Below are 24,999 nucleotides of genomic sequence, written 5' to 3' on the forward strand. Positions count from 1 at the left end.
ATATTAACTACCTATTTAAAAGTGTTATACTTTGCACTAGTCTATTCGTTATTAAAGTTTGAAATCCTAGTCAGAGAGGATTAATAAAAAAATTTGAAATGAAAATCCCAAAAAGATGATTCTGTTTGATAATTTATAAAATAGGAACACGAAATTGTTCTTTTTATAGTGAAATAGATCTTAACATGAAGTTAAGTCACCAGAAAATAGGCGTACAATGGTTGATGTAAAATTTATATCTAATTTTATCAACTGATAACTTTTTAGATTTATTAGAAACAAATATTATACGAAAAGTCACTCCTTTAATTCTAGTTCATTTTCCTTTCATCAGACTCGCTTAATTATATTATGTGAAATAATCCTGTAAATTGTATTAATCCAGCATCAAAGTTAAGAATTTCGATTTTTGGCATTATTTTTATTTACAGTGCATTAGTTATAAATTATAATAATTAATATAAATTATATTAAGTGATGTATTGTATTGTATCATATAATGTTCATTTAATATTTGCATTCTGAAATTACGTAGCTAATTTAGTTGAGCTTGTATAATTTTAAACTGTTAAATTTTGTTCTTTTACCCTGAGAGGTGTAAATAAGTAAACGAATAAATTTATTAAACATAAATGTATATTATATTCATCAATAAAACGAAAAATAAGTTTTTTAAATAATAGGTAGTTATTTTATTTGAGTAATTATTCTTTCTCTCAAAGCTATAGAATTTTGTGTTTTATAAACTGTTATTTATTACGAAATTATACTAGAAATTAAACGTACATTTTAGTATACAGCACTTCCATCCGGGGGGCGCCATTTGTATACTCACATTAAATACCTATAGACTCTCACCACACTAGTTGTAATAACTAATAACTATGTACATACGTCACGGTGTCTAAACGTATATTAGTTTATACCTACAATGTACACTACATACATGCATGTATCGGTTACATGATAGAATGCTGTGGGAAAGGGGTGTTTTCGAGGATTATCGTTTCTACGATTCTGCCAGGGTATTATGCAAAATATATATTATGTACCCTCTCCGTGTTATATATTTAGAACTAGTCGGATACATGTATGTGTAGTGTGTACATATTAATATTATATTTGTATATTATGTATCGTTTGTCGTTATTTTTTATATATTTTTATATCAATTACAATACAAACTGTCAACATTGCACCGTTATTACCTAACGGTGAGCTTTTTACATAATATTGCGTCATCGGCGAGACAGTATCCTGTTATTGTTTCGTAGTTTTGTTTGCACAAATATTGTAACTACAGGACGCGGGTCAATGAATCGTCATAATATACTATATATATGTAATAATATAATTCGAATAGCGTTTTCAGACACCTACATATTGTGTGTCCACTGAAACACGGAATGCTTTATAACTCAATACTTTAAATATGTTTTTAAGTGCGTTAGCGGAACATTAAATTATAATCTGTGACATGAGTTACCCTAAATCATGTATCCTATGAATGCGTATCACATATTATTTTTTAAATAAGATCCCCTAATCTTAATATATTTTTTAAGTGATGACCTTTTTGATTTTTCCAAATTATTTTAATACATCAACTTGTTTTTAAACCTAAAATATCCCAAATTTTAACTACCTAATCAAACGTGTTATTTGACAAACGAGCAAGAAGCAAAAAAAATAAATAAACGTATTATTAAAAAAAATAATGAATGTAGAATTTTGTTTGCTTAAAATCTCGATAGTAAAAAATACATTTACTAAATTATGTAAGTAATAATACTTGGTAAATTGAAATAAAATAATAGTTTCTAGAATAATAGCTGAATTTAGATTGATAAATTATGATTGTGTCGTGGTTTAGACTTTAGAGCACTACAATATCAACTACATACATAAAAACAATACAAGAGTTCTTGTTTCGTGTTCCATAAACCGAATTTATAAATATGTATAAGACACCTAGTGCTTTCTGATTCTTTGGACATACAGTATATATTCATACCATGTGTATACCGATCTGTATTCTAGAAAAGCAAGTAAATATTCGTGATTGACGGCTGAACAAAATAACTGTCTCTATCTCTAACCTTACCGTCCACAACGACTGTACACAAATATAACAAAATATATTTTGTATAATATATATTATGCACCAAACACACAAATGCTATATTATATAAAAGTAAAACACCTATGTCCTATATAATATATATAAATATATGTATTTGGACATTTGTGATTCGTTCGTTTAACATCCGTATACTGTCTCTTATTCACTCCGTCTAAGTCTAAATATTAATACTGTCGTTGCCGACAACTGGAAAATGTATCGCCACAGCTGTCGTATAACCCTCGAGGTGATGTACAACATTTTATGTATGTGTGTTTGTTTGTGTATTTTCAGTGGGGGTGGTCTCACAGCCTCACGGGATTCATCGGAGCCTCCGGGTCGGGAGTCGTTAAATATTCACCGAATCATCACGCGCCGCGATGACACACATTCAACCTTCGCATCAATATTCGTTCACGTCTAGGGACTTCTGACGTAAATTCACCACAGCCACAGTGTGTGTACGTTCATCTTGGTTTGTATATGTATGCAAATGCCTAAATAAAGGTATACCAGGAGGTAGGGGTGGGGAACTCAAAGTTAAGAAAGATTTTAAAACTCTAAAATCTATCAGGTCAAAGTATATAAAGCGAAAAAATATTTTCATGGACAATTTTTAAGCAGTAAAAAACACGTATAAAACTACGATAGCGTGATACGGTATAAATAACAAAACTGACTGACATAATCAAATAAAAATTTATTACCACGTATTAGCTATGGGTATATATTTAGGAATTTAATAATTTAGTTGCAGTTAAATAGAAGATACGAATTAATATCTACAGTCTACGAACAACATAGTTTATAAATACAACTTATAACATGATTTTCTATTATTTTATGAAATAATTTTTATATTTAAACTTTTGAGTTTCAAATTTAAAAATAAAACACGAGCCAACTAATAAGCATTATACGTATACGGCCCGCGAGCTACCAGTTGCCATTCCTGATATATACGACTATTATCTAAAATCACACTGTCTCTCATACAACCTACTAACTAGTTCACTGCTTCTTATCCAACACATCCATCGCGACTACATTATAGCTTCCACACAACCTGACACTAAAATATACATTAATTATATGCGTTTAATAACTGTTTAACCATCATAGTCGTGAATCGACACACGCACAGACGGACCGAATAACAAGATGGCGTTATAGTTATTGTATTTGGTTGGGTCGAATTAGAAATGCAAAGCCGTAAAACCCAAAATTGCATAATTCAAAAGCAAAATAAATAATCTAGCCAGAATTCAGTACACCTTGATTTGACCGTGAGCTATAATATTGACACTAAAATAAATAGTAAGTTCAAATTAAAAATGTATGATTATTTAATAATATTGAAAGATAATGCAGAATGTTTTTACGATTTAATAGCACTTGACCGTTCTTAAAATAGTGGTTTGAGTTTTTATTTTTTTGTTAAAATGATTATGCAGATAAATTACAGTTTAAAATTTATAATAATATTGCGCTAATAAAAGTCTATGAAACTTTTGTAGCACACTATATATTAGTATATAAATTTGTGTATAAAAATCATTATTTTACATTAAAATAAAATATATATATTTAAAATATTTTTATTTGGAAAAATAAGAAAATGTTCCACTCTTTGTTAAGTATCCAATAACGAAGTATTATAACTTACCGCTTATATAATTGTTTATTATTCTATTATTCAAACAAAGTTATATATTGAAAATAAACTATCATAATGATAAAAATATAAAATTTAATATATTATGGAAATCTAAACATTGATAAAGGAAAATACAATAAATATTTTCGTTTTATTGTTATTTTATTTATTTTTGTTGTTGTTTTAGTTCAATATACTTAGACTATGGGGTAGCCATTGAATATTTTATTTTAAATTATTTTTATTTATCTACATAATGTTTTTTAAGTAAGGGTAGTTCAATCTTGAAAAAAAAATTAAAATTATTTAACCGAATAAACAATAAAGTTGGAGGTGCATTAAACTGAAAAGAAAATAACAATACAATTAATTTAATGAGTATAATAAATGATTAAATAATTACATAATGGTTAGATTTATTATTCTTTTATGAACTATAAGTATATTAAAAAATTATGTAAAAAGTTAAAAAATTTATGCTGTTTATTAACATTTTATTAATTTTTATCAACATTAATATAAAATTTAATTTTGAGCGTGTTATAACTACTATAATTACTCATAAATGTTTAGCAGTAAAATAATAATTTTAAATTATTCAAAATACGATAAAACGTGATAAATATTAATTCAAAATAATTATTTTTAATGTACGACTGGTAAAACATAAACAATCACTGTGAAATTTACATGAATATTTTATTTTATAACAATTAACAATAGACTATTGAGATAAACAATATAACGGTATTAACATTTTGAATATACATATACATTTAATAATTACTCTGTATTATAAAGACGATAATGCATTTTTAATGTTTTAAACTTAAGCCAAAAATACAACATTTTCATTAGTATTAATACTTAGTAGTATAACACCGTTAAAATTTTTAATATATAAACCAGCCATAAACTGTTTTTTGCATTAACGAAATAATTTTGATATTTAAATTAATTTGTTGTGTATTTGTAAATTCATAAATTTAAAATTGTTTGAATCGTTTTTGCTCATAAATAAAGCTATAAATAAAAATAAAAATATAAATTTAAAGTTTTAATTACCTACAATGTAGGCCCTATATATTCCACTAAAATAAGAGATATATAAGAATTTAGATAAAATTTAAATACAAAACGTTTTATTTTTATTTTCATGTATTTTTATTTATTAAAACCACCTAAAATTGTTAAATAAATCTCAAAATGTCTCTAATCCATTAAAAAAAAATAGGTTAACGTGCCTAGTTGTCACTGATTTAATTTTAGCCGTTTTCTTATTTCCAATGTTATTTCCTGGTAAAAATTAATTTTCGTTATAATTATTATTATTTAGACGTAATAATATCCAATAAAAGTGTGGTAACACGGCGTTTTGGATAGGCATTTTAGGTACATCACTGTCATGTAGTTTGTTTTTCTCATTAATAATTTAGTAAGATTTTTAAATTGAATGATACCTTGCAAAGATTTTTAATTTATTTAGTTATTTATGACGAGACAGCTACAGCTTCTTATTAGGTTTAATATGTAGATTGGTATTAAAATAAGGTATTTGAGTGTTTATTATTGTTATAATTCACACGACAGAAATATGTTTACACCATCTGTATGTGACGTTGGTTTTAAAATTAATTAAAATAAACAACTTATTACACAATTGAAAATATCGTTTATTTATATTCAAGACAATAAGCTATTTCGACATTAAGAAGAATATTTAGGACGATATAGATAGATACATAGTATGCGTCAATAACAGATAATTGAAATAAGTATAGCTCAGAGTCTCGGATAAAATAACAAAAATAAAGGTAAACAATTATTATACTCCTTTACCCATACTATTTCTATATTAATGAAATATCAAAAAATAATATTTCGAACAAATAATGTATTCAATAGAAACGTTTAAATAAAATGCGAATTTAGTCACTGTGTATAATAAATATTTTATATATTTTTTTTATGACTGATTCAAATAAGTGCTCTTAAATTATCACTGTCATGGCGTAGAAAACATTTCGTGATATTCTCTATATTTATAACAAAAATGTTGACATAAACGGAAATTCGGTAGCTCAAAATGAATTCACTTTTAAGGGTAGCTTCACGTAAAAGATATTCGTACGGATTAAGTCGATTAAAATGCATTTGTCCTATCAAATATGCCACGTTGACGTAAAAAATCTGTAATACTATCTATTAATACGTATGCTGTCTAATAAAATGTTGACGTACGTATAGTATAATTAATACGTCATATTATAAAGATATAAATTAACTATAGATTAACTATACAGATATTATCACATTTTGATTTAGATGAGTTGATAAATTATTTATTTTCGCATGAAATTCGTGTATTAAATTAAAAAAAATAGCAATAATAGTTATTACTATATTTTTATTACTAATAATTTATTACGTTTTTGTTATACGAGTACATCGGCCACCCTTTCAGTCTTATTAAATAATGTTACAATTAGACGATAAAAAACCGGACGAATAACATTTATTTAAATATTTGATCTTAATATTGAAATATAGATCAATCGTTGTTTACATACTTATTTATTTCATTATAAGCCCATAAAATAAACGATTAACTATTTATATCTGTAATAAATATAATAAATTATGTAAATATGAATTGAGGATAACAATATGGTATGTGGTGAATTAAATATCTATTCATGGTTAGAAACCAAACACTGACCATACGTTTAAAATCGATTTATTTAACACATAAACAACATACAGAAGCATACTCTCTAATTAATAACAAATATGAAATTTGATATATAATTCTAATAGTTTTTATTGAAGTTTACTTAAGAGGACGTTATAGCCACATGAATTGTCTCTATCTTCGATGTCTAACACGTACACCATACCAAATTTGCGTTCAGTAGAACACATTTTATGTTAGTTATAATATTGTGGTTAATTTACATATTATCAAACATAAAGGTAAGAATATTATCCAAGTCATGTCATATGATTTTAATGATATTATCGTTTTAAAGTGACTTATGGTACAATAATGAATGAAATTCTATGGGTAATATGATATGTTTGACTGTTAAGATGTATGCTTCCTATTTACAAAAACAAGATAACTTATTATACTTAGAAATGATTTTTCTATACAAGCATATAATACGTTCATAAAATCCAATGATCTGATTATCGTCTATGTGCTATTAAACATGCGTTATGTGTATTTTATTTTGAAAATAAATACCTACCTACATAATTTTAATATTGCGATGCACTAACAATGATGTACAGTAAATAATAATTTGAATCCATCATAACTAGAGCACTCTGATATGATATTATTATGTTTAAATTTCTCTTTATTCGTATAAAAATATTAAAATATAATTTTTAGACTCATATACATTGATATATACATTATTCGTTTTGTAATGGAAAATCTACTAAATATTTCATTCAATGTCAAACAATGAAATATTCTTCATTACCACGAATTTATTTGAAAAAGTAAATAACACGCGAAGTAATAATAATAATAATAAGAGGTTATAGGTAGTAGAATAACAGAAAAAAAAAACAAAAAAAATATTCTAATCTCGACGTTTTTATTGTAATAATAGCCTTAGCTATATGTACGGCGAAGGTTGTAATATTACAAATGTCCCTATTGTTTTAGTTCCGGCTGCATGAGATATCCGGCGGGGCGGAATAGAAAAGGCTTTTCTATTAAACGTTTTTAATTTCCGGACAAAATGCCACATTATAATTGCCTCCCATATACCGTCTCGCCATCGCTCCGTCACCGTGATTTGCGACGACGACACGGCGTCGATGTTGTCGTCACCGACTCTGCGCCACAAACTTTTATTACTTTTTATTATTTTTTTTTTTTTAAACGAGCGTGTATAGCAAAAACTTTAGTCGTTAAAAAATCACCATTGAACTTTCTCCGACAAACGTGTGTTCACAATATTCTTGTCGTCTGACAAAAGCGCTGTCGGAATATCTATCGCGAGAATTCGGAAAATTTATGCGAAATCATTTTTGACACCCATTATAGGCGTGTTTTGAGTTATTTATTTATCTATTTTTTTTTATTAGCATCAGACACGTGTCTGCCTATCGTGTTAAGACGGCCAATACAAAAACAATACTCATAACCATCCACCCGGGGTAGAGGAGGTGCAGGGGGACACTGCGACTACCACTAGGATCCGCCACGTTACCTTTTTGAGAAAGACTCTGTTGCATGTGCCGGCCGTCGTTTTGCAGTGCTTGTGCCTGAACGGCGTGTTGCCCCTGTCCACGTCGCATTCGAAACTAATGGTACGCGCGCCACGCGAGAACGACGACGCGGCGTGCGGCGCCACCGCCGCGGCCGGTCGCTGCCGGTACGTCGATCTCCTCCTGACCGTCTCGCTGTCACTAACCGACCTCCGGTCGTCATCGTCGTCGTCGTCGTCGTCATCGCCGTCGTTGCCGCCACCGCAGCCGCCACAAAACCCGTCACTAACGCAATCGCTGTCGTCGTTGTCACCGCTGCAGTCGTCGTCGTCGTCGTCATCGTCGTCGTCGCTGCAATGACGATTGTGACCTCCGCTCAAAGCGGTGCCGATAAACGTGAACAACTGTTGTACGTGCCTGTCGAACTGGTCGGGCAGACTGGTCACGCTGGCCGTGCAGTTGGTCGCCGCGGCCACTGCCAACGCGGAGTCGGCGGCCAGCACGTCCGTTTCGAAGTGCACCGTCTTGGTGTGTCGCGACTGTTGCGAACGGTGCTGCGGCGGCTGCTGCCCCCGGTGTTGTTGCTGGTGTTCGATTTGTTGCTGGCGTTCGCGTCGCTGCTGGTGTTCGCGTCGCTGCTGCTGGTGTTCGTGTTGCTGCTGTGTCGGCGAAGAGTTCGCGTCGGCCGCGGCGACGTCCAACGGCGGTTTCGGCCGGTTCGTTTCGACCATTTTCATCGGCGGACAGCGCGATTGCCGTTATTCAGTGACCGCCGCAATGCGGCAGTTGCGGTGGTGCACGCGCGGCAGTACGGCCGCCGTTCGGCATTTGACACGCGCCGACCGCCGTCGCCGGACGCACCGCAAACAATAACACCACAACGACGCTTCCCGATCGTCCATCGTCGCCCTTCTTCGGTGTCGCTGTGCCCGCCGTGTACCCTATTGTATTGTCGTACTATTGTACCGCCGTAGTGTATTGTCGTACCTTGTGGCGGCGGTGGTAGCGGCCCAGTTGAACGTGGTGACGTCGACGGCTTTATAACGATGCCGATACGACGACGACCACCACCGCTACGATATTGTTGTCGTCGTACAGACCTGCGGCGGGACGAGACGTCATGTCGATCGCGACGGACTCCGTTATCCGATGACGTTGACGTACGACGTCGACAACGTTAACGCGTTCGACGTGTTATCCGAAAGAAATACCGTAACATCAATGACGTAAAAGACGGATCGCTGTTTTCGTCATCGTCCACTCGGAATTCGCGACCATAACAAGTTGTGTTGCCGTCCCGTCTACGCGGTATGATCGGTGCACGGCCCGTATATTAGTGTTTCGGTGAACGGCGCACGACGGTGCGATTGTGACGATGGTGTTGCAGCCGTACCGAGTGGACTATACACTGCGGGGAGCGCGACGCGATCGTTCAGCTTCCATTAGCGGACTAGCGGACGAGGGTGTATCACGAGGGCGTATTTCAGCGGCGTTCGCAGCGTCCCGGCGCCCGGACGGCGCCCTCTGGTGTAACACACATCAAAAGGAAATGGCCCGACGAGAAATGTGTATTGAATCCGCACACGCGTTTGCCGAGTGAAATGAACAAAAAAAAAAAAAAAAGACCGTGTGTGCGTTTGAGTGTGTGTGTTTTGTGTTTATACATATAATAATAACGAAACGCGAAAAGGTTCTCGGATATCGCGGACACTACACATCAAGTAAGCGGCGGAGAAAAAAAAAACGATTAAAATAGTATAAATGATTGAAAAGTGGGTTTCGAGTATTTTCCCGTCCGCGTGTTTGATAATTATTGTTATTGTCAGTTAGTAAAAGAAAACGTGTATTTTTAATTACATCATTCCACGTTATATTATGGGAATGCTTCGAGAAATAATAACCGACTCCTTTGATGTTCCCATTTTGTAGAAACATTTTTCAACCGTAAAATATAATGTGTAGACGTATAGTAGATATTAGCCGTGTTAATATTATCGAACGTGAGAGACGCCTCTTAAAAATTTACATTTTAAGTATATTCCGCGGCATATGTATCTGTTTCGTTTGGTTCAGTTTGTCGTGTATCTTAAACATTCCTCGTCGGTAAACGGGATTTGTTAAACATTAAGCAAGCCGTATAACTCCTTTGCATACAATATATTATTATAATATGCTAATATGCATATAGTATCGCTGTGTTACAAAATAATACGGTTGAGATATAAATATCCATTTTTTTTTCATGAATAAAATGTAAATGTACATACGTATTTCATGTTTTTCTTTATATTTGTCCATATTGTTTAAGACAAGTCTATAAAAATGTACATATTAATAATTGACGTGGATACAAACGACGATAACAACGTAATAGTTCGGCGTAATCAAAAACATGTAAGTATGTATATATTGTATGGTTAACCATAAAATAATACGAGACTGTATACAATGTATTAATAATTATTTTATTAAAAAATATTATGCAATAATTAAATTTGTTCTTTGTAATAAAGCTTTTGAAGAAAAATTCAGTTGTAAAATTGTTTTTAATAATTTTCAATTTGCAGATACATGATTTACTGCATTTAAACTTAAATTGATTATTAATCTACATAATAAGTTAAATATTTTTAATTAATTACCAACTATGTAATGATGTTTTATTTAAATTCGTTTTTAGATTTACATCATATATGATAAAATATTGGCATTTAGTGCAATAAAAGTAGGAAAAGAACAAGCCCATTTTATAACACCTAAAGCTATGAGTTCAATTTAAATTTATTTCTATTGTTAACTTTTATACCTTTCTTAACGTCATAAAATGTGTAAAAAATGTTATACAAATTTACTCTACAATAGTACAATACCTTTCCAATGATGTATCTATTTTTCCCTACCATATATATAAGTAAAATTATCGGTATATGACAAAAAAAGTACTAGGCGTCTTAATTTCATAATCATGTACATAAACATTACATATATGTGTGTGTGTGTATGAGAGTGAGTGTTGGGAGCTTAATTTAATTTATATCGTATATACATCGTATAGTTTGACTCTGTATATTATTTGCACATCGTTAGTCTGTTAATTGGATACTGAGAGAAGTTAACAAAGTTACTGAGTATTGCGTCAACTGATTTATGAAAATACTCAAAGTATCAAGATACAATTTAACTCATCAATTAAAAAGTTTAATTTACTTGTATATCGTTCTACCAGAATACTAAAAATATCATATAAATATTCTTTTTTTTATTATAAAATAACGAACCCATTCATTTTACTGTGATTTGTAACTAAGGTATGAAAATTTAAAGCTTGGATATCCAAATATTAATAATTATTTTTTATAACCGTAAAAAATCAATTTAACTTAAATCAAATAATCTGCAGATATACCTATTCAAAAAATTCAATGTTGTTATTCGTATTTTGTATATAGTTATTATACTTCATTAATAAATGTGTAACTATATGATTTTATAGCTGTTGCCTGTTAGTATACTTCATATTAAAGATACTTACCTAAATGTCAAATTTAAAGTAAATAATTTGTAATAAATGTACCTATTTAAAATCAATATTCATTTTAATTAATTTTATACTAGAAAATTTAATATCTATATAAATTTATATTGGTATATTCGAAATAAATAAAATCAAAAACTACTGGACCGTTTTCAATCAAAGTTATAACAATAAATTCCTTGAAACTCGGAGTGTTTGTAGCTAATTTTTTAAGCTTCTATTGCAATGTATAGCTCACATATAAATTTAATTTTGATTTAATAAAATAGAATATATTTTTTTATTTAAATAGTTGTTACCATTGGTTATAGATTATATTAATATAATAATTAGTAAAAATTAAAAATATAATACATCAAATAGTGTATTAGATAAACAATATTTACAAACAATACAAGGTTTTAAATGAACTATTGAACAAACAAACAATGTATTTTTAAATAAAAAATTAAATGTAAATTACGAACTCAACGTACGAAGTAATATATAAAAATAATATTTAAACGATTCACACATAAATTAAATAGGTGGTAAAATGTCCTTAATGAATGTACACAGGAGAATTGTGAATTTGTTTTATTGAACGATCATCCTAAAAAGGTGGTAAATATCTCTGCAGTTTAAATTTAACAGAGTTTAAGACGAGGCAAGTTCATGGAAAATCAAATAAGCAACGAAGTACATGACGATAGCTAATTTACATATATATATATATATAGTTAGTTGTTTTTGATTAAAAATGTGCACTTACCTCTGACGACGTAAGGTAACACAGACGAGAATCTGTGCTTTCAACAGAAGTCTGTTGTGTAATTCCACTAAAGCTATGTCTAGCCTCTCTTTCAGCCATATAATCCATTCTGGCACTATCTTGTCGTTCGAACATCCTGCAAATAATTCATAATGAATATTATAAAAAACAACTGACTGCTTTAAACAAAAATTAACTATTAATTGTTAGCTTTAGTGACTAGTATTATACATCTGTATACATAAATGTCAATGTGTAATAATTGTGGTATATAAATATATAAATTATAGACTTAAAGATTAATCAGCCAACTTTGATGAAAGTTACAGAATTTTTTTTTTAGGTACAATAGTTACATGGTATGGTACAGAAATATTTAGAATGTTGTTTGAACTAAATCTGATAGTTGTACCAAATAAACGATTTTTCATATTTTTGTTCATTAGCTATAAGCTACTATCACTTATCAAATATATATAAATGCTTTATAACATAAATGTAATTTTTAATAGTTACACTAAAAGGATCAAAAAGTTAGATGGATGCAACATAAACATTTATATATTTACTATACATTTTAAATTTAGTGCAAATCAGCCATAAACGTACAATTTCCAAAATTGCATTTCAAGAATGTTTTGTTTTTTAAATTAACTAATTATTTAATAATAATATGAACAATTCGTTAAGTACTTAACAAAGACATTTTTTTAAATTTAAAACCGTTGTTGTCGTAACATTATTACAATTATATCAAGTTGAGGAGAACAAATAATAATTAGGCATTTTTACTTGTCTAAAAAAAAATGTATTCGACAATATTACGCTCTTAACCCTCGAATTTGTTTTCTCCTGGGCAGCAGTTTATACGATCTATAATAATTAATAAAACAAATTTCCCTAGTTAGGCGTAAATATTTTAGGATACTGTAACAATATAAAAGAATTAAGGTAAACCTTTTTAATTTTAGCAATTTGTGAAAATAATATTATACTATTATAAATTATTTTCATTACTTTTGAAACTTGACACTTAACATATACTGTGAAATACCTATGTAAAATATCATATTTTAAAATAAATATTGTAATTATTAATTTAACTACCTTTGTTCGAATAAATCATTTCTATTAGATTTGTATCCATTATCTGTCACAAGACTGTTTTCATGTCGAAGTGACGGTAAAGACTCCCAAGCTGATCTTTTGTTAGTCCTTGTTGGTGGAATGTGATGATGAGCATGGTGTCCGTCAAAAGAGCTGTACGGAACACCAGTATTCGATGCACTACTCCCCATGGTTGAAGATCCGCACCGCCAACCATCACTATGTCTAAACCATTGAGCTCGAGCAGATTCATTCCAACAGTTGGCACATCTATTATTGCTAAAATTATAATAATAAATTACTACGTGACGGTCAACGTGATGAATCATCTACGAACATTGTATTTTGAACACAATCGACCATATTAATTTATATATTATTAGTTTAGGTACTTTTTATACTAATAATATTAGTTATTATTTTTTTTAATGATTTGTATAAATATTATTATTTTGTGTACTAATTAGAGTCTAATCATAAGACTATTTAGTAATACTATGTCACATTAGCGTTATTCGATATCTAACACAAACACTAGTTTACACTGAACCTTCATTAATTGATCCAAATTCACATGGAATCTGGTTAAACTAGACTATTTAACATGGTTTATTGTAATGTAATATAATGTAATACATATATGTTTTCTTGATAAAATTAAAACTAGATAAATTAATATTGTTATTATTATTTTAAATTAATTTAGTTTTTTTTTTAGTATATTAAACTATTGATTATTTATAAAAAAAAATAATGTATTTTAATATTTAAATTGCTAATATTACAACTTATTTTACTATTATTAAAACAGCAGTGTTTGCTGAAAATATCTCATTTATTTTATTATTCATTATTTTCGTATATACGTATTTAATACCAATATATATTTATATTTTATATATTATATTATTGTAGAGCTATATGAATACTTTGGTAAATACAGTTCCAAGTAGAACTGTTTTACTGTAGAAATAGATAATAGCTGAAATTCAATATAGATCTTTAAGAAATATTAAGGATTATTGTGAAATACAATACTCGTAATATACGTAATAATTTGGCCTCACAAATAATTCTGTTAAATTACAACATACTACCAAACCTTTCCTTATTTTTCATTTAAATATCTATAATGTCGTCATAATTTGAACTTCAAATGATAATAAAAAAAAAAAAATTGTGGTTATCTATTTTTTAGTCTTTTGAGTATTTGTAAGCACTATAAGTAATGAAGTAATAGTAAATATGAACATTATAATTTTTGTAAAAATTTGAATTTTAAATGACTTTAAAAAAATTGTTTCTGTGTATTTTAAATATTTATTTAATTACTATAAGAACATTTTATGTTGGATATTTTATTACATATATTCAAAGTTTTTATAAAGCATTTTTTTATCAACACATTAAAAAAAAAATTAAAAATAAGAATATCTATATAATTAGTCTAAATATTTTGAAAATGTAATTAAGTATACAAAATGGTAGTTTGAAGATAGAGGGATGTTTAAAAGTAATACAATTAATACTTTGAATAACAACAAAAAAATTTAAATTATCTAAAGATAAATTGTTATTTATAAGTTTGAATAACCAAAACTTTAAATCCTCATAAAAAATGTGTAAAGTTAACTTTTTTTTTAATTTAAGTAAACTAAATTTATGAGGAGTGAATGATGTTTATTGTGAATTTAGTGTATTGATTTTATAGTGATGTTTGTTTTTTTTCAAAAAATAAACAAAAAATATAGAAACACAAAAAGTGTTTATAGATTTAAAGTTCAAATCTGGACGAGATTACATATTCAAATAATAATTAATAACAATTTGAATTATTTTGTTATGATCCAAAAATATTATTCCTTGAGAATTATTATACTTTTTAGGAATATTATAAATTATTCTATACACAATGATATTTTAAAATATATAAATCAGGCTTACACGTCTACTCAGTATCATTTTTTATATACACTGGTACATCATTAAATTCAAATTGAATACATCCATTAAATTATTACAATAACCCGCTCGATTCCTACAGTACCTATAATAAAGCGATATCCTCATTTACATATTTTTAGGTAAAAATGATTTACTTTTTTTCGCGATTTCGACGAATTTGGTAAAAAAAAAATGGATTTTAGACGCTTACAAATTATTAAAAGTTATTACGATCATTTTTAGTAGGATGTTAACAACATAATATATAAAACGATGTATTTTTTAAGCGTTTACACTTATTCAAAATTGTTATCATACAAAGTCGAAAAATAAAATGTAATATTTCAGAATAATCAAAATTTTTAGAAAATTATTTCGAGTCTTGAAAATGGATTTATTAACATTTCTTAAAAATGTCCAATCTTTACAGACATTAATTTTTGAATTATTACCAAAAAACAAAAGAGATTTTTCGAGAAGAAGTTTGTATCAATATTACCCTGTTCAAAAAATTATCAAATATTTTTAGTTCCTTGTATTTTATATTTAAATATAATTTTAAAAGTATTTTTTCCACCCCTAAAATATTTATGCTGTGTCTTTTTCTAGTGGTATGTAAAATTAAATGTGTTACTCTTGATATAACTTTTTCTAGAATGTAAACAATTATACAACAACTTCTTTAATAGTCACACTTTTTGATGTTATATATATTGCTAATGATTATAAAATATTTGATATTACAGTTACAAGTCTTTATGAATTAAAATTGTTTTTCTTTATTTAATATGCTTTGTTAAAAGCAAAAAAGTACATTACTACTATACTAAAGTTTATATAGTTTTCACGCTAATTTTTATCGAAAACACTAAAAAACTATAGAAGGTAATTTTCAACTTATTCAGGTATAAATGGAATTAATTAAAATAATACATTATATTACCTATTCACTTTTAAAGTGAATATGTTACGAGTTTGTGAATTAAGAAATTGTTTGCACCTGTTTATATTTTTTAAAAAATATTTATTTTACTAAATTTTTTCTAGTTTTTAAATCAGTTATTACTAATATGGTTTAACATATATAATTTTTATGCACAGATGTAACGCGTTAGTTAAATTTTACCTAGAAAGTGCATGATCGGATAAGTAACCTCGTTCTCTGTCTCTTTCTCTAGCTGCATCTTGTCGATCACTATAATAACCCTCTCTCGTAGCACTGGATGATCTTTCAATTCTATGTGGAAGTGTAGATGATCTATTAAAACTCCCTCCAGCACTCATCGGTCCTAAAAATAAGTACATAAAATTAAATTATTTTAATAAATATAATATGCATGCGTTAAAAGTGATAAATTATAGAAACAATATACTAACGCCTTCTAATAGGATACGGACTTCTTGAATTTAATGGGGGCAACTTTTCTGCCATTTCTAGAAATTTAACCATAGTTTAATCTTTTGTAAGCTAATAAAAGTTATTATTAAAAGTTACCTAAATTTTCCATACTCTGAGTTAGTAGTGCTTCAAATGTGTGCAAGCTATAACTCTCAGCATCCATACCACGTGCTAAAGTATTTCGTAAGTGCATTTCATATTCGAGTAAAAGTCGACTAGTTGGTGAACCAGGAGTACTTGTTGCTTGATTATCATGTTTTTGATAACGTCCTAAAGTTAAAAATATCTTAGTATATTTTATTTTACAAAAAACTTTATATTGTTATTAATGTTTCATAACTTTATTGCTTTATTTTATTTTATTTATATAGTGCATTTAATTTCTAAAATATAACTATCATTATTTACTTTTTATTTAATGAAACCTATTGTTTTTTTAATTTGCAAATATTTAAGCACTATGCAGTAAGATAATTTTTTATTAAAATTATACGCATGGAAAGCACACAACTGATTATACTTGTATTTTTAGTTTTACTGTAAAACTTAAAAACTGTATTTCAATATACGTCAGAGCCCTCTAATTATTTTTCTACCTATTGACCAACTGTCCAGCATGCTTTTTGTTTCCCATGCGTACGGACCTGATATACCCTTATTGTTACTCTGTTCCTGGTCGGAATTACCATTGCTCGAGCTAGGTGTCGTTGCATAACACTGGTTATCAAACATAACGTTATCGGAAAGTGGTGAAACGTCTCCACCATGAGTAGGCCGTCCATTTCTATCCAACTCCAAATAAAGACCTCTTGGATCCCTTACTTGTCCATTTCGACCTATATCATATGATGAGCGAGAACCTTAATTTAAAAGTAAAAAACAAAATTAATTGTTGGTTTTATTTTTACTTTTTAAAATATAGTTATGACTTCACCTGAGTTATTAAATCGTGAATTTCTATGTTTTACATTAGACTCTGGTTCTGATGCTGATTGTTGTCTTGGACATTGTGGCATAGGAGGTACCATTGAAGACACTGATGATGGCTGAGTGTAATAACTGTATCCACGTCTCCGATTCATTTCTGGTGAAGTAACAGGACTTTCTAATGATGGCATTGGTTTTAATGTACGTTTCATTGATCCCATATCTAAATAATTTTCAAATTGTTCAAATTAGATTGAATTCAAATACAATTTTCTTTTAGGCAAAATAATTGTACGTGTAATGATGAATAATATAAATAACAAAATAACGTTTTGATTAAAATTTATCATACTCTATAAAAATTCAGTTACAACTTACTGTCTCTATATCGGTAATCATCTCTGTATGTTTTGTTTTGATTTCTTGAATTTTTTGAAGTTGTTGATGATTTAAACAAATCTGACTCCACATACCCTTCTGAATAGTCCTTGGAAGGCATTCTTGGAGTACATGTGCCCGTGGTAGACGTAGTCTTAGCACCAATTGTTTGCACTCCTTCGCTTTTACAACTTTCTTGTTGACCCTATACAATCGTTTTATATTTTTTATGTTTGATTAACGTTCAATTTTTTTACCTGTTCTGTTTGTGACCCAGTTCCGGTAATGTTTAATTTTCCACCGGGCGTGGCAGTTTCTCTGTCTCTCGTATTTGAGCTTCGGGATATGGTCTGTTTGGACGTATCTTCAGGCACTGTTGTTTTATCAGCTTCCGAAGGTCCATCTCCAAGTGAAAGTTGTCGAGTATGAGAACGTGGTAACGTAGATGCTAAATAAAATTATATGATTTTTTTATCTATATTATGTGATAACTATCTAAAATGTAACAAACATCTTTCTTTATTGTATCTCGGATCTTGTGCCCTGAGTCTATTAAATTGATCAGCTGTCATGCAAGTACATTGTGGCTCCCTTGATCTACTAGGTGAAGTTGGTGTCGATAGTGGTTTCTTTCTCACTTTCGTACTTTGCCTTTTCGATGTATCTAATTTTAAAGAATACGATGAAGATGATTTCCGAGACAATTTCACAGTTGGAGTCTACAAAAAAAAAAATATTAAGATTTATATTGTTTATTGGTAAACCATGTATGTACTTAATTTTACTTACGCAACATTCTTTAAATTGTTTAGCATCTATTGGTGATGTGAAATTTAAGCCCCAAGTGTCATTGCTATGTGGTTCTTTCCAATACGCAAAACATTCTGAAGCTAACCCTATTTTTGTGCCTAAAAATAAACACAATTTGTTTTAGTATACGTATACAGTAAAACCTCTGTTAACAAACAGCCTTTAATAGCAGACATATTAAACTTTTCTTAAAATGTTCTGCATGGATAGGCTTCAGTGTATAATAAAAATTAACTGAGCATTTATATACTAATATACCTGGCTGAACCAGGCGAATATCCATGATTTTTTCCACTTGACTGTTGTAAGCAGTAATATGGAATATATACTCTGGTCCATCTTGTAAGCAGGTAATATTTACAGGGACGAGATCTTCGGATATTTGTTGCCATTTTATTTCTTCTCCTTTAGCACTCACGTGAAATACTTCAGCCCATAATCTGAAATTATATTAAAAATATATATTTAATACTTCCGAAAAATAAAGTGTAACACACAAACATACTAAACAAATTATATTATCAAGTAATATTATTGTAAAATAAAATCATTGATCTTCAATAACATTATATTCTTTGTCCAATACATGTTAATATATACTTTTTCCTATAGTACGTAATATAATATACCTATTTCATATTATTAAAAAAATAGTTTCCACAAAGAAGTATATCGATAAAACAAAAGATAAAAATAAAAAAACCATCATTTTAAAGATGGGTTAACTTTAAAATTCGAACTCTTATATTTATATTTATTATATTATTACAAAAAGTAGTTGATCTCTATTTCAGATTATTATATACTTATAGAATTATAAGTAAACATATAGTAGATTTTGAATTTCGTACCTAGCTTGGAAGTCGTCAGTTATGATAAGTATTACTACTATCTGTTATATGAGTAAATAATATGAAACTTGAGGTTGCCAAGTTATTTTACGAAACGAAGTATCGCTGGGAATATTAGAATGAAGGATCAAATGACTAATCCTAACATATTTTTTAAAATTAATACTTTTTTACATAAAAAAAAATGAATGCCATTTTTAATATAAAATTTTAAAAATAAAGTATATCAAGCGATGTTTTATTAAATATTTGTCAATACAAACTAAAACAGAAAAATAATTAAAAAATCTATAAAATGTAATGCATGCGTAAAGAATACACCTATACAGCAGTTTATTTAAATATATATATTATAAATATATATTATATATATATTTTAATATATATAAGTATATTATAATCAGAATTTATTAATTATTTTACTGTATTAAACTTATAATACTTTTAATTATTTTATTATACAATATAACGTATTTTATTCATTTAATATGTAATAATATTAAAAATAATTAAATGATAAATATTTTTCAAGTTTATTTTAATAAAATTGGAATTTATAATCTATTGAAAAGTGCACCTTTCTTGAAAACTGAAATACTTAATCTAGAATATTAGATTGAACCTTTTCTAAATATTTTATTATATGTTGTTATATCTATACTAAATATTAATAGGCAACTTGGAACTTCGTAGCAATTGAATCTTTAGGGAGAAAACAGACTTTACACAATAATAATTATCTTCTTCAATGTTTTATGACTCTTTAAGTTTTCATGAGCTATTGTTTATTCTTATGTTTATCATGTACGAGTAAATTCATAAATCTCAGAGATTCATTATACACTAATTAATAATTCTTTAGATGTTTTAAATGTTAATAATGGTTTGATAATAATAATATTTGAAAATTAAAAAATAAAACCTAATTTCATTATATACAAATAAGTATACGGTTATTATACTATTGTAATAGAGCTTTAATACTAATAAGATTTAATTGTGTAATATATATTTTTATTGTATTATTAAATTATATATCAACTGAATAAATATTAAAATTAAAACATTCATAACAATATAAAATATATATATAAAATATTATTATATTTTTTATAATATTCGAAATGATTTGATTTATCAAAATAATAAGGAGTTTAATATATTTTTAATAAAATTATTAACGAAAAATACTTGAGAAGATGAAACTTTCGAATACAAAGTAAGAACAAACACAGTTGAACAAAGTCAATTGATGACTGGAAATAAGAAAAATGCCTTAAATAATATAGATAAATAAAAATAATACTATTTTCAATATTTCTTATTTATTGAGTCAACTTAAGTTAGATGTGTATATAATATAGGTAATATAATATGCAATGAAATTAGAAATATGCGTTATAAATATTATAATAGTAATCTCACAATATTAGTATAAAATTCGCACAATTTTTGTGATATGGATTCCAAATCACTGCGTCTATTTTAATATCTTTTATAATTTTTTTTTTTTTAATACATGCATAATATTTATATGTGTATGATATAAATAAAGTAAAAACTACAATTATAGGTTTTATTAAAAAATAAAACATGTATTTTCTACGAACAAGATAAAATGCGTTTTGTACAATGATGAATACCGTTTGAATTTCGTTTCCAAGAATATAATGACTGTAATATTAACATATCAATATAAAATATATTTATTTATTTTTGTTTTTATATTAATAGTTTGTTATGTATCCTCGTGGAAATAACAATTTATGACAATTGTTTGAATATTTTGTACTCATTAACATTTTTTTTCGTATTGTAATTTAACAGCAGGATAGAAATAATTTCCTTTTCATATAATTAGTTTTTAGCTTTTTTAATGAATTTAAATAGATCGCATCTAAAATTTTAGAATTATGTAAGTGGTAATTGATATATCAAAGTTATATCTATAATATGATCATTATATTTTGTTCTTCTAAAATGATTTATTATGTACTTGTACATTACAAAAAAAATAAAATGCACATTCAACGGCGCATCTATATTACAGTATGATACGTATACGAATTTTTATATGTGTGTATATTTCATTATAATATCATGACTTACACATTTTACAACAGTTTATTTTACCATATAATTTATTTTCTATTGCGTTTGTGTTAATAAATATTTGAGTAACTTGCGGTTTATTAATTTATTTCATTTTATTAAGTTCATTAATTTATACACTTATTATTTAATTAATAATAAAATCACCTAAGAAGATGACCATCTCTTCTTCTCGATGAGCTTTGGAATGGTCCGGCAACGTCATCGTATCTGTATGATTTTTTGATTAGAGGTCCGCAGGAGCTCAGTTTGTTGCCCATGTCCAACCCCTGCGTCTGTTCTGGTCACCAACCTCCACCGTCATCCCCCATTCTCTGTGTATAAAACAATATTATGAAATATTAAACTTTTACAAATCTACATAATTTAAATTTCTAAAAATTCACAAAATTATAAGAATTCAAAATTAAAATATAACTCTAATATAGTGATGACCATTTAATATATGTATTTAATTTCTAATTTTTAACTTGCTGTAAATTAAATAAAAAACTAAAAGAAATAATATTTTTCATTGATTAATAATTTTATTATAAACGTAATACAAATTATTTAATTATTTTATATTTTTAACTCAAATTATATTCATCCATAAGCATTTTAATACTATGTATTATGAAAGTATAAAGGAAAAATAATAAAATGTTATATAAACATTTTCTTTAAGCAGTATAATACAGAAATAGGATATAAATTCAAATAAATAATATAAACATATTTTTATCAATCTTATATATGTTTGTTTAATAATAATTTGAAACTTTAAACAAAGGTTTAAAAAACCTCAATAGTTTATTAATTTTTTTGCATATTACATAAAATATAACAATATTATACGCAACAACTAAAATAGCACAGTGTCGTTAAAAGCAAATAGGAACCCATTTCGATAATTCTTCTGATTAGGAAAAAAACTGACCCGATAGCGTTTATAATAAACCGCAGCCCAACGAATCGTTCTGGATGCTTTAACAACGCCCACGATCGATGGGGGTATATATGATTCCCGTGACGTCACGGGACCATATCACGGTCAGGGCTACTAAACATTGTAGGTGTATTTATTGCTCTCGCTACATAGTAATTTATACGTACACTATACGAACGTGTAGCGTAATATTCATAATAGTGTACACGAAATTATAACGCAGCCGTCTACTAAATACAGATATTACCTACACATCATTATAATATAATAGAGTAATCGATTTAAAAGTCGCACAAAAACACACAATAGTGTTACATTTATGTACTTTATTAATGTTCTCATCCTAACAGTCAATTGAAATCTATTTCGGTGTACATAATAATATTAATGTACACAAAAGATTTATGATCAAAGTCTTATGAATAATGTTCAGGATATAAATTATTCAAATACGCTTACGTTTTAAACACGAAATATGAAAGCAAAATCATTTCTACTACATTTTGATATTAATGTATTAATCCAAACAGTTATAAGAATATAAATAATGGTATTATAGTAGGTAATAATAAAAGTATTAATATAAAATCGTGTCTAAATTTCAATTTACCTATATATTTCATAAAAATAAAAAATAAAATGATTTATACATTTTTAAAAATACATGTAAATTCTATAATCAAATCAAAATTGTTTTATATTTTTAAGGTGATTTTACATTCATTATTACCATTCTAAAAAATAAATAATAATCACATACAATCAGTCACATACAGTCTACAGGTATAAAAAATACCTTTTGTTTATGCACTATGGTAAATCCTCATGAACATCACATTAAAATAACAATATTATCAATATGTATAATATTTCTAAATTTATATAAATCGAAATTCAATAATTTAGTAGTTTTTTTATTGTTAGATTACTATAAATGATTTATCAATATTAAATTAAAATAATAATGGTTCAATGGTCAATAAAAATTCACGAATTTTAAAACAAAATAAATTTACGTGATTAATTACATTAGTTGTCAGTGCCGGGTTCAAGGACGGGCAAAGGAGCCTGCCCCTTCCATGACAGTTATATTATATTTTTGAGGTCTAACATCAAATCCTAAATATCGTGTTAACAAAATTATATGATATGATATATAATAATATGAAAAATGTTGGCTTCCCCCCCCCCACAAAAAAAAAAAAATCCTAGATCCACCATTATTGGTTATAATATTATAAAGCAATGATAAATAATTCAATTAAATAACTTAATATTAAAGACAATAAGACATTTTGATTTATTATAAATAAAACGTAATTTTTTTTTCTTTCAGCTTACTATAAGTTTGTGTGTATTGTTATTATGATCTTATAAAAAAAAACTATTGGTCCTAATAAAAATCTGAAAAACATCGCTAAAAAATTAAAAATTAATTTATATATACTTCACATCTATATAGATTATAGGTACGTTATACATGCCTTATATATCGCGTTATGTCTTCATTACGAAATAAAATAGTTTTCTATACATCATGTCAATATGTGTACATTTATTGTAATTACACAATCAGGATATTATTTAAAAAATATATATATATCAAAACTTATAATCTATATATCAATAACTTGTTCCATCATTTAGATATTCACGTAAGTATAGTGAAACTTTAAAAATCAATATATTTTAACCAAATTTATACTCGACGTATTATTATTATATTAATTTATAGATAAACTATAAAATCATACAATAATGTATGATATAGGTATTCATTTAATCTGTGTTGGTATTTTTTAGAAATCATTCAGTTTTTTTACTTTGATAAATCGGTAGAATAGTGATATAATATATTATTACAATAAAACAATAATTTTCACTAAATAGCTTTACAATTGTTTAATATTTGATAAAATGATAGAAAATACTAAATAGTATATTATATACGTATTTAATGAAATAGTTCAATCTCATTCTGTAATCCATACATCTTAGCAAAATGAATGAAATTTTTAAAAACCAATTACGAATTTAATGAGTATACATATTTTATTTTACATACATTATGGATGGCTACCTAAGAATCTAAGATGCAGTTGCTTAATTTAGCAATAATATTTAGAAATTTATTATATAATATGAAGTGTTATTGGCTACAAAGGTTTACTAGACGCATCATTCGATGGATGGGGTAATTATGGTCATGGTTAGTGTGATGAAGAGGAACGTAGTTAAGAGCCAATAATCT

General features: G+C 27.7%; 1 protein-coding gene across 5 annotated transcripts in view; it reads right to left on the reverse strand.

Annotated features, from left to right (window-relative positions):
• The window catches only part of LOC132919699 (protein still life, isoform SIF type 1), a 62,566-nt gene that overhangs the window by 19,187 nt on the left and 18,380 nt on the right, over nucleotides 1-24,999 (reverse strand). For 3 of the 5 annotated variants that reach the window (XM_060981483.1, XM_060981480.1, XM_060981481.1), the window contains exons 2-14: nucleotides 21,968-22,134; nucleotides 19,116-19,297; nucleotides 18,837-18,955; nucleotides 18,559-18,766; nucleotides 18,305-18,495; nucleotides 18,048-18,252; nucleotides 17,677-17,892; nucleotides 17,387-17,602; nucleotides 16,839-17,012; nucleotides 16,721-16,777; nucleotides 16,470-16,632; nucleotides 13,400-13,678; nucleotides 12,293-12,428 (exon numbers count right to left, since the gene is read on the reverse strand). In XM_060981483.1, the coding sequence (XP_060837466.1) occupies nucleotides 12,293-12,428; nucleotides 13,400-13,678; nucleotides 16,470-16,632; nucleotides 16,721-16,777; nucleotides 16,839-17,012; nucleotides 17,387-17,602; nucleotides 17,677-17,892; nucleotides 18,048-18,252; nucleotides 18,305-18,495; nucleotides 18,559-18,766; nucleotides 18,837-18,955; nucleotides 19,116-19,297; nucleotides 21,968-22,080 (2,259 nt within the window). In that variant the 5' untranslated portion in view covers nucleotides 22,081-22,134. Of the gene's footprint in view, nucleotides 1-8,008; nucleotides 9,527-12,292; nucleotides 12,429-13,399; nucleotides 13,679-16,469; nucleotides 16,633-16,720; nucleotides 16,778-16,838; nucleotides 17,013-17,386; nucleotides 17,603-17,676; nucleotides 17,893-18,047; nucleotides 18,253-18,304; nucleotides 18,496-18,558; nucleotides 18,767-18,836; nucleotides 18,956-19,115; nucleotides 19,298-21,967; nucleotides 22,135-24,999 lie in introns of those variants that run through there. The other 2 variants (XM_060981482.1, XM_060981484.1) reach the window with 2 other exon arrangements.

This window comes from Rhopalosiphum padi, chromosome 2, assembly GCF_020882245.1.
Source record: "Rhopalosiphum padi isolate XX-2018 chromosome 2, ASM2088224v1, whole genome shotgun sequence".
In the NCBI taxonomy this organism is placed as follows: domain Eukaryota; kingdom Metazoa; phylum Arthropoda; class Insecta; order Hemiptera; family Aphididae; genus Rhopalosiphum; species Rhopalosiphum padi.